Source organism: Esox lucius, chromosome 8 (genome assembly GCF_011004845.1).
Source record: "Esox lucius isolate fEsoLuc1 chromosome 8, fEsoLuc1.pri, whole genome shotgun sequence".
NCBI lineage: Eukaryota > Metazoa > Chordata > Actinopteri > Esociformes > Esocidae > Esox > Esox lucius.
This window is the reverse complement of record NC_047576.1, coordinates 21,732,670-21,744,054: the sequence shown is the minus strand read 5'-3', so window position 1 is coordinate 21,744,054 and position 11,385 is coordinate 21,732,670. Positions and strand designations below refer to the sequence as shown.

The 11,385-nt window shown below is 40.5% G+C and overlaps 1 protein-coding gene across 4 annotated transcripts in view; it reads left to right on the top strand.

The window, feature by feature from the left end:
- Window positions 1–6,834: 6,834 nt before the first annotated feature.
- tprb (translocated promoter region b, nuclear basket protein) overlaps window positions 6,835–11,385 on the top strand; it is a 21,578-nt gene continuing 17,027 nt past the window's right edge. For all 4 annotated transcript variants that reach the window (XM_029121747.2, XM_013134942.4, XM_029121746.2 and 1 more), the window contains exons 1-11: window positions 6,835–7,072; window positions 7,571–7,675; window positions 7,920–7,993; window positions 8,083–8,179; window positions 8,270–8,373; window positions 8,484–8,648; window positions 8,745–8,918; window positions 9,052–9,139; window positions 9,422–9,562; window positions 9,758–9,861; window positions 10,039–10,236. In XM_029121747.2, the coding sequence (XP_028977580.2) occupies window positions 6,922–7,072; window positions 7,571–7,675; window positions 7,920–7,993; window positions 8,083–8,179; window positions 8,270–8,373; window positions 8,484–8,648; window positions 8,745–8,918; window positions 9,052–9,139; window positions 9,422–9,562; window positions 9,758–9,861; window positions 10,039–10,236 (1,401 nt within the window). In that variant the 5' untranslated portion in view covers window positions 6,835–6,921. The remainder of the gene's footprint in view (window positions 7,073–7,570; window positions 7,676–7,919; window positions 7,994–8,082; window positions 8,180–8,269; window positions 8,374–8,483; window positions 8,649–8,744; window positions 8,919–9,051; window positions 9,140–9,421; window positions 9,563–9,757; window positions 9,862–10,038; window positions 10,237–11,385) is intronic.

The window sequence follows — 11,385 nt, the reverse complement described above, 5'->3', positions numbered from 1 at the left end:
CATTGTTTTGTTCTATGCCACATACAACCCAAAAAGGTTGGGATGCTGTGTTAAATATGAAGAAAAATGGAATACAATGATGTGCCAATCATTTAAACTCCATATTCAATAGAAAATGGTACAAAGACAACATATCAAATGTTGGAACTAAGACAGAGTTTCTTGACAAAAAATGACAGAAAGCCCCCTTTGATTTTGATGCCAGCAACTTGTTTAAAATACGTTTAGCTGGGCAACAAAAACTGGAAAAGTTGTAAAGTGTAATGGAAAAAAACTAACCTGGAGGAACAGCTCACAACTATAGTTGTGCTCAGTTTTCATACCCTGGAAGGAATTGCAACATTTTATTATTGATTTAGAAAATAGGACATTTACTATCACAGTTTTTGGCCTCCTTTTTAAATCATAATGATAAAAATCACCCAAATGGCCATGATCAAAAGTTTACATACCCTTCAATGTTTGGACTTGTTACAGACTTAAGATGGCACACATTTGAAAATGGACATTAAAGGTTAATTTCCCACACCTATGGCTTATTAAATTGCAATTAGTGTCTGAATAGTCAATGACCGTTAGCTCTTGTGGATGCACTGAGCCATGGGAGCAGAAAAGAACTGTCAAAAGACCATAACAAGGTAAAGGAACTTTATAAAGATGGAAAAGGATATAAAAAGATATTCAAAGCCTTGCAAATGCGAGTCAGTACTGTTCAATCACTTATTAAGAAGTGGCAAATTCTGTGATCTCTTGTTAACAAGCCAAGGTCAGGTAGACCAAAAAAGTTTTCAACCAAAACTTCCAGAAGAATTGTTCTGGATACAAAGAAAAACCACAAGTAACCTCAGGAGAAATACAGGCTGGAAAAAGACAGTGTGGTTGTTTCAAGGAGACCAATACGAAGATACTTTAACAAAAATGTGTTGCATGGTCTAGTTGCCAGAAAGAAGCATTTACTGCACCAATGCCACAAAAAAGCCCAGTTACAATATAGTGGATAAAAATGTCTACACACCCCTGTTAAAATGCCAGATTATTGTGATGTAAAAGAGCAGTAAGAGAAATGTCAGAACTTTTTCCACTTTCAATGTGACCTATAATGTGAACAATTCAATTGAAAAACAAACAAATATTGAGGGGAGAAATAAAAGAAACTCACAATAACCTGGTTGCATTAATGTGCACACCCTTAAACCAATGCTTTGTTGAAGCACCTTTTGATTTTATTACAGCACTCAGTCTTTTTGGGTAGGAGTCTATTATTATAGCACAATTTGACGTGGCAAAATTTGCCCACTCATCTTTGCAAAAGCGCTCCAAATCTGTTAGATTGTGAGAACATCTCCTGTGCACAGCCCTCTTCAGATCACCCCACAGATGTTCAATTGGATTCAGGTCTTGGCTCTGGCTGGGCCATTCCAAAACGTTAATCTTCTTCTGGTGAAGCTATGCTTTTGTGGATTTGGATGTGTGCTTTGGGTCGTTGTCGTGCTGAAAGGTAAACTTCATCTTCAGCTTTCTAACGGACACCTGAAGGCTTTGTGCCAAAATTGCCTGATATTTGGAACTGTTCATAATTCCCTCCACCTTGACTAAGGCCCCGGTTCCAGCTGATGAAAAACAGCCCCAAACATGATGCTGCCACCACCATGCTTCACTGAGGGTATGGTGTTCTTTGGGTGATGTGCAGTGTTGTTTTTGCACCAAAAATAGCTTTTGGAATTATGGCTAAAATGTTTAACCTTGGTTTCATCAGACCATAACACATTTTCCTACGTGCTTTTGGGAGACTTGATTTTTGTTTTTGCAAAGTTCAGCCGGGCTTGTATGTTTTTCTTTGTAAGAAAAGGCTTCCGTCTTTCCACCCTACCCCATAGCCCATTCATATGAAGAATATGGGAGATTGATGTCACATGTAGCACGGAGACAGTACTTGCCAGAAATTCCTGCAGTTCCTTTAATGTTGCTGTAGGCCTCTTGGAAGCCTCCCTGACCAGTTTTCTTCTCGTCTTTTCATACATTTTGGAGGGACGTCCAGTTCTTGGTAATGTCACTGTTGTGCCATATGTTCTCCACTTGATGATGACTGTCTTCACTGTGTTCCATGGTATATCTACTGCTTTGGAAATTATTTTGGACCCTTCTCCTGACTGATATCTTTCAACAATGAAATCCGTCTGATGCTTTGCTCTGAGATGCAACAAAGAAAATGTCAGGAAAATCCTACAAGAACGGCTGAACTTTATTTGTGATTAATCAGAGTCACTTTAAATGATGGCAGTTGTGTAATGACTTGTATTTAACATTAGTTTGAATGTGACTGGTTAATTCTGAACAGTCACATCCCCAGTTATAAGAGGGTGTGCACACTTATGCAACCAGTTTATTGTAAAAAAAAAATAAAAATAATCCCCCACAAAGGTTTGTTTTTCAATTGAATTGTTCATATTATAGGTCACATTAAAAGTGGAAAACGTTCTGACATGATTTATCTTTGTCTCATTCTTTTACATCACAGAAACCTGGCATTTTAACAGGGGTGTGTAGACTTTTTATATCCACTGTATGCCTGACAACACCTTGACACGACTCACAGCTTCTGGCACACTGTAATTTGGAGTGATTAGACCAAAATAGAGCTTTTTTTGTCATAAGCATTATGTTTGGAGAGGGGTCGACAAGACCTTTAGTGAACAGACTGCCATCCCCACAGTGAAGCATGGTGGTGGCTCACTGATTTTTTGGAGGTGTGTGCTCTAAAGGCACGGGGAATCTTGTGAAAATTGATGACAAGATGAACACAGCCTCTTATCAGAAAATACTGGCAGTTAATTTGTATTCTTCTGCACGAAAGCTGCGCATGGGACACTCTTGGACTTTCTAGAATGACAATAACCCTAAGCACAAGGCCAAGTTGACCCTCCAGTGGTTACAACAGAAAATGGTGAAGATTCTGGAGTGGCCATCAAAGTCTCCTGACCTTAATATCATCAAGCCACTCTGGGGAGATCTTAAATGTGCAGTTCATGCAAGACAACCAAAGACTTGGCATTTTGCCAAGACAAATGGGCAGCTATACCACCTGCAAAAACTCTGGACCTCATAGACAACTATTACAAAAAGGTTGCACGCAGTCATTGATGCTAAAAGGGGCAACACACAGTATTAACAACTAACGATATGCAGACTTTTGAACAGGGGTCAGTTAATTTTTTTCTTTGTTGCCCTGTTATGTTTTATGACTGTGCCATTCTGTTAAGACTTACAGTTGAATGTGAATCCCATAAGAAATTAAAGACGTTTTGCCTGCTCACTCATGTTTTCTTTACAAATGGTACATACACTGAACAAAATTATAAACGCAACACTTGTTTTTGCCCCCATTCATCATGAGCTGACCTCAAAGATCTAAGACTTTCTCTATGTACACAAAAGGCCTATTTCTCTCAAATATTGTTCACAAATCTGTCTAAATCTGTGTTAGTGAGCACTTCTCCTTTGCCGAGATAATCCATCCACATCACAGGTGTGGCATATCAAGATGCTGATTAGACAGCATGATTATTGCACAGGTGTGCCTTAGGCTGGCCACAATAAAAGGTCGCTCTGAGTTTTTTGTTCAAAACAAATTACAACTGATTCAAATACCCCACAGAGAAAACAAAAATCAAATACAACATCGTATTGGCCTGTATATTTTCACTATAAAGGACATGTATGCTCTTCGCTTAATGGAAACAGCATTATTTTAAGGCTCACCAGAACTCTAAAAAGGTACTATCTATAATATTAATCTAATGTCAAGACAATTAGCTAATATAGTTCAAACTAAGGGACATGTAACAAAAGTTGTATTGACCTTTTTTGTTTTGACAACTTTTGTGGTTGTGTAGCAAAACATCAGACTACTGCAGATTTAGTGTACCCAAGTTTATGCAAATTCTGTTTTTGGCCAGCTATGTAAACTCCTAACATTGTTTGATCCCCCAAAATGTGTTCAATTGGTTATAGGCTATTCCTATTGGTTTTTTAATGCCTCTTAATATTAAAGTAATCTAAAAGTAATTCAAAGTAATCGAATTACGTTACTGAGTTTGAGTAATCAAAAAGTTATGTTACTGATTACAAATGTGGACAGGTAACTTGTAACTGTAACGGATTACATTTAAAAAGTATCCTACCCAACCCTGGTTATGATATATGATGTAGTTCAGGAATTGTTTTTTAATGGTTCCAGTCACATTCTATGTAGTCCAGAAGTATGTAATCATATAATCCAAGATAAATATTTAGACAGAAGGACATTTCGATGTACACTCACTGGTGACTTCAGTACACCCTGCTAGTGCCGGGATGGACCCCCTTTTGCCTTTAGAACTGTCTTAATTCTTCGTGACATGGATTCAACAAGGAGTAGGAAACATTCCTCATTTTGGTCCATATTGACATTATAGCATCATACAGTTGCTGCAGATTTGTCAGCTGCACATCCATGATATGAATCTCCCGTTCCTCCACATCCATGATATGAATTTCCCGTTCCACCACATCCATGATGTGAATCTCCTGTTCCACCACATCCCAATGGTGCTCTATTGGCTTGAGATCTGGTGACACTGGAGGCCATTTGAGTACAGTGAAATCACTGTCATGTTGAAGAAACCAGTTTGAGATGTGGTGAGCTTTGTAAAATTACCATTATCCTACTGGAAGTAGCCATTGGATACACTGTGGTCATAAAAGTATGGACGTGGGCAGCAACAATACTCAAGTAGGCTGTGGCGTTTAAACAGTGTTCAATTGGTACTAAGGGGCCCAAAGTGTGCCAAGAAAATACCATACCATTACACCACCACCACCAGCCTGAACCGTCAGCCAGGATGGATCCATGCTTCATGTGATTCATGCCAAATTCTGACCCTACCATCTGCACAGCCCCACCTGTTGTCAACAGAATGAACCGCAACAAAATTATTTTTATTTCTCAAAGTTTATTTCCTATAATTTATTATCTATGAATAAATCATCTTCCTAAAGTACATATCATTTGTGTTAGGATTTTATTTAATGTTAATTGGTCCCTGCCTTGCTGCTTCAGACTGCGTTCTGCCGATTCGAGTTCGCAGTAGTAGGCCATAGGCTAAGCGTGAATGTGGGACTAGCCCCTCTCTCACAATGCAATGTACATTGTATGTGTGAAAATATTAATGCGCATGCTCAGAATGTTAGTGTGATCAATGTACATCACACAAATTGAATGCCAATTGGGGCTGACAAATGGTAGCCCCACTACAGCGTCATTTTGTATTTCAGACCTGATTGGCTGTCTGTCTGTCTGGCGCCAACATTAGTCAGCAAGATAACGCCAGATAACTTGAGAAAAAGAGTAAAGTGGATTTCATACTCGAGCACCGGTTTCAAACCCTTAATTTGGAGGAGAAACTTGAAGTAAAGCGACTTGGTGCCCATCAGCCATGGGATATTGTTATCACTCAAACTGCTGGAGTGGTTTTTGAATAGCTTTTGCTGAGACCGTCACTCTGCTGTAAATTATAATAACAACACCTATGACGAAACCTGTGTCAGAGAGGAACTTTTCCACCTTGAAGAGGGTAAAAACTTTCACTCGCAACACCATGGGACAGCCGCGACTCAAAGCTTTGGCCATGTTGTCCATCGAAATCCAGCTGATTCAGCAGCTACATGACTTAATTCCCAAAATCATCGAAAAGTTTGCCCAGAGGAAGAACCGCCATGCCACCATTCTCTTCAAGTGAGCCCTCAGCCTTGGTGAGGGAAAGCATATTTTATCATCCTGCCTTTGTGGTGCTGGTCCGTGCATTGGTCATATTTTTGTGCTGGATCGATTGATATAGATGGCGACATGTGTCAGTGTGTCCATGCTTATCTATTAAGGTTGTTGTCGTAGAATGGATCTATATCCCTAAAAAGTTGTCTTTCCGCTTCTTTGTGGCCTTCAGTGGTGTTGAGCTCAATGCCCTAGGCACGTTGGTTCTGAGCTTGGTTGCATTCCTAATTTAGGTTTGTAAATGTGACAGTGGTAATTACATGTGTGTGTGTGAGAGAGAGAAGGAGAGCAATTACACAAGGTCTCTCTCTCTTTCTCTACAGTATGTATACAATAACACCTGAAGCAAGCCGCTCTGTCATTAAGTGTTTTTGTTAAATAAACACATCAGTAGCCAGAGGCAGTTTTGTAGCTTTACTGGTATGTATCCTATATTTTGAAATGTTTTGTGCCCCCCCAATTTTTTACATATAAAAACGCCACTGCTTCTATATCCATTGGTGGGCCAATGCAAAACTGGAGCCTCAGTTAGTGAGGTAAAGTTAGTTTTATAGTGGACATTCGGAAATTCATTCTTTTGTCAATAGCTATGAAGTCAAGCGTTCCATGACCAAGAAAATTACAGATTTTGAATTGGGATCGGATCGACTACAATCCACACCTTTTATTTTTCGGGCCATCATCAGGGAAGGAAGGACTATAATCCACAGCCTTTAGCTTTTCAAAGTTTTTCATTCCAAAATGTGTTAAAACTATACAAATACAATAGCTCCTACAAATGGTGTGCCATGACTATATAAAGTGCTTATTCTGAATCAGGGGAGGATGGACTACAACACACAGCTTTACTTTTTTCAAAAATGTTCATTTCAAAATTAGCTAAAACTTCCTAAATGCATGAAGTTGCTGTCACGTGATTGACCTACTAAATATTTGCGATCACAAACAGGTGAAAAGGTGTACCTAATGATGTGGCTGGTGAGTGTATTTCAGATGTTTTTAAACTTTACCCACCATACACTGCGTTGTGTACACATCCGGGCACTGAGAAAAGGCAGTCACTGGTCACCCACTGTACTGCGCCTGTGTGGAGTCTGGTGACGGTGAGAGAAATGGCGGCAGTGTTGTTACAAGCGCTGGAGCGCGCTGAGGTTACGAAACTTCCCAAAGCCGTTCAAAATAAGCTTGAAAAATTCCTTTCTGACCAGCAATATGAAATAGATTCCCTAAAGGCACACCAGGAACAATGTAGGGTCGATAACGGTAAGATATGAGCAAATATGTCACTAATGTTGTGTGCAATCCAGTTAGCCCCTGCTAGCTACAGTAGTACTGTTAGCCATGATACATGTACAGTTGATCTCAAGCAACTGTACTTAGTTAAGATATACGGTAGGTACTATATTCTGCACTTGCTAGCTAAGAAACGTGGACTGCCTTGACTGTGATATGTCGAGTGTCGACGCTAGCAATGATGGATTGTTATGGATCAAAAAACAGTTGGCCAACATTGTTAACCATGTTAAAATTATGTTGAGTATGTTACTAACTGTGCTGTGTAGTATTGTAGTTAATCAATGGCTGAGTTAGTGACAAGATTGGTTTATACTGTAGGTTATCTGACATTAAATAGTGTGCTATAAATGACTAGCTGCTTCAGTCTATTGATTTTGGTTTTGATAAACTAACTAGCCTTATCCTTGTTAAACCGTTTTTCTGTTAAAGTAACAAACTCTTGTGTATTTCTTGTCTGTTCTGCAGAACAACAGTTCTTTGAGAAAGTGCAATGTCTTGAGCAGAGTCAGGAACAGTTTTTGGCTCTGACTGAGCAACACCACAACCTTAAAGAGGAGTTTTCCAAACTGGGTAAGTGGAACTACCTAACTGATTCACCTCAAGGTATTTATGTATTTGACAGCTTGATACTTGTAAACCTCAGTGTCTGAGGTGGATTGTCTTTTTGAAATGATGACAACCATTTTCCAATGTCTTTGGACACGTTAACATAGATTCTGATTTGTTGCTTTATGTTCATAGTGAATTCAGCCTGAGATCATGACTAATGGTGTGACAACATACCATTTATAATGTCTCCATTTTATTTCTATAGATGAAGAGCTCAAGGGTGTACAGAAGAAGAATAAAGAATATGAACTCAACCTAGAAAAGTTTACATCTGAACAGGTGAGAGTTCAAATTATCTTGTCGACTCACTAACTGTTCATGTTGAAACCTTTCTCGGCGTATCAGTGACATAAGAATCTTTATTTTAGGCCCTGCTTTCCAAAGCCAAAGATGAACTGGAGGCTGAGAAGCGGGAACTTGTGCGTACACTGGAGAAGAGATCCCAGGAGGTGGAATATCTGAGTGGTATGGATAAATCCCTGTAGAAAGAAATGCACCCCCCCCCCCCCACTTACACACTTCATCTAATGTTTATGGAATTGATTTACTCATCAGAGGACGTACAGCGCCTCAATGACAAAGTGGCAGAGGTCAGTGCCTCGAAGATGGAACTTCAGCTTAAGCTGGACGAGCTTGAATCCTCAGAGGTCAACATCAAGGTAAGCCTGTTAATAGGACCCAGGTTGGGGGGGGGGGGGGGGGGGGGGGGGCGATCAGATGCATATACAGTATGCCAGGTAAACGGTACTGTTGTGCCTGTTTTCTCCAGTACCGTGAGAAACGAATGGAGCAGGAGAAGGAGCTGCTGCAGGGCCAGACCACCTGGCTGAACGCAGAGCTCAAGGCGAAGAGCGATGAGCTGCTGGCTCTGTCGCGCCAGAAGGGTAACGAGATCCTGGAGCTCAAGTGCAGCCTAGAAAATAAAGAGGATGAGGTAATGCCGTGAATGTTAAATGGTATTTTATATTTTTCCTATTTTATATGCCCCCCCCCACCCGCCGACAACTTTGTTTTCTGTTGTTCGTTGAAGTTGAACAGAGTCCAGGACCAGCTGACCAGTTTGAAGACTTCAGGTGAAAGCCTTCAGAAGCAGGCTGAAGACTTGATCAACAAACTTAAAGAGGCTAAGGACCAGCAGGCCAGCATGGAGGAGACGTTCAGGAACGAGCTGAATGCCAACATAAAGCTCTCCAACTTGTACAAGGTATGGCTTCATACACGACCGGTGGATTTCTTTTGGATTTAATTTTTAGTTAACAGGTGGGTTTTGCATTTTAGTGGTGGACAATGTATTAAACTGTTGTTCCTGTCCCCACCTCTTTACCTGGTCTCCCCAGGGAGCTGTTGAAGACGCAGAGGCCAAGAGTGAGGAGCTGAATGGTGCCGTGGAGGAGCTTCAAAAGCTGCTGAAGGACGCCGGGGAAGGTGAGAAACATGCGTTCTTCGATTGAGATATTATCGCAATGCGTTCATAGACGATAAGCACTGTGATTCCCGCAATTAAATTAGTATTGTGATTTGTTACTGTGGTTTCATTTTGCTACAGGCACAGCCAGTTGCCATGGAAATACAAGTCCAATATTTTCAAATCTGTAGTTTTGTATCAAAACAATATCACAGATTATTTTTTTAATGCATTACTCGTAAGTAACCTTTATTCATATCTTTATTTAGTCAGAATTCTCCCCTGTCCTTCCCTATATACAGCTAATAAGGCTCTGGAAGTGCGGCTACAGGAGATGGATGGCTGCAGAGAGAAGGAGGTTGCCGAGTGGAAGGAGAGGATCTCCAGCCTGGAGAAAGAACTGGAGAACGCTAACGAGCTGCTGTCTGACGCCAAGCTCCGAGGTCAGGCCTCAGACAGGATTGTGCCTGTTTTTGTCGGACAGCTGACAAGACTTTGTCATTCTTTCATCGGGGCACTGTTAGCACCATTACCTGTGGCTCTCATACTATTTGAATGCTAATTAGCTTGTTTACAAACAGTTTTTGTGGCTTCTTGAAAGATTAACTTTGACCCTGTGCATGGTGGTTCATTTCCAGGCCCTGTCGGTGCCGCCTCCCTGTTGTCAAACGAAACCATGACTACCATGTCCCCCACTGCAGCCGCCGTGGCCAAGATTAAACCAGGAATGAAGCTGACGGAGGTGACTGCTGTTACACTGTCGGATTACACAGCTGTCAGAACGCCTAAGGTCACGTTCAGCAAATCTGTGACAGAAAACACATGTCTCACTTTGCTCGGCCAACGGTTGATTTTAAGAACAGGACAGAATGTTGGTGGTGATTGTGTACGTGTGTGAGTTTGAGCTCTCTCTCCCCAGTTGTACACTGCATATGTGGATAGCCAGGAGTCACTTCAACTGGAGCGGGTGGAGAACAAGCGGGTGAATAAGTATCTAGATGACATAGTGCGGGAGGTGGAGGCCAAGGGTCCCCTGCTGAAGCGCCAGCGAGACGAGCATGAGCGCATGCAAAAGTCTGTGGCCAGCCTCTCTGCCAAGCTGGAACAGGCGATTAAGGTCAGTGCGTCTGTTTCTTACTGCCCTAATGGACTCTAAAATGGAGTATTTGAGTGCCCAGTTTTTGTTTTTGGAGCGCAGTGTACCTTGGAGTCTGTCAGATAATTGTTTTCATTATATTGGTTTGTCTGTAGAGTTGTTTTTAAGGGTTTCAGAGGAAATAGCCAAGCAGATTTGTTAGCCGTGTTGTTGCTCCACTACTAGGGAATCGTCTGAAGGGCAATAATTATAGCATTTAATCAGTGAAAGATCTAATGGTCTCATTGCAGTTTGGATGCTCTCAAAAATAAATTGTGTGTACAATTCATGTAATGGTTCTTTCTAGGGAAATGGACCTTTTACCCAATGTTTTATTCATTTTCCTCGTAATGTCAGTGACTGGTATTAGTATACATGAGCATTTATAATAAGCCCACATCTTTAAAATGATACATATTTGTTTTTAGTGCACAACATAAACTTCCAAAGTAACTTGAATTCTTGTAGGCCAGGGTGGCCCAAACTTTAGTCAGACATTTGGGCCAAACATCCATGTATACGTTCTGCTTAACAGAATATATTAATGTATTTTCTGTAATAAAACAGTTACCAAGTTTATATATTCACAGAGCCTTGAATATGTTTGAAATGATTTGAATATGTTAGATGTGTATGCAAGAGAAACATGTCTGGGAGGCTGATACGGCAGAAGCACCTCTAGCCTTTGTTAAAGTTTTTAAGCAATTCTACCTATTTTACTATGAGGTGGAGTGAACATTAATTGAAGTTTCTACCGATGGTCATGAAGGAGCCACATTTTATTTTGCCCGACAAAATGTTGCGTTATGAGGCAAATGAATGGTTGACTGCTCTAGTCTAGTGAAGTGTTGAAAGTGCCCTGCGTGAGAGAAAATGATTGCATGGTGCACTGAGGTGAGTTTTCCATGTTTAGTTTTTCATTGTTCTTTTGTTAGATTACTGAACAAGTGGCACAGATAAACCTGAGAATGAGCTAGACCTACTTATGTTGATAACAGAAAATATGTATCTTCAAACAAAACAAAATAAACGTTATATTATCATTATACCTTTTTAAATGTATTTTTTCAGGCTGGCCCTATTAGATAAAAAATAAAATAAATAATATATTAGCAAATGTGGGCCTCATTT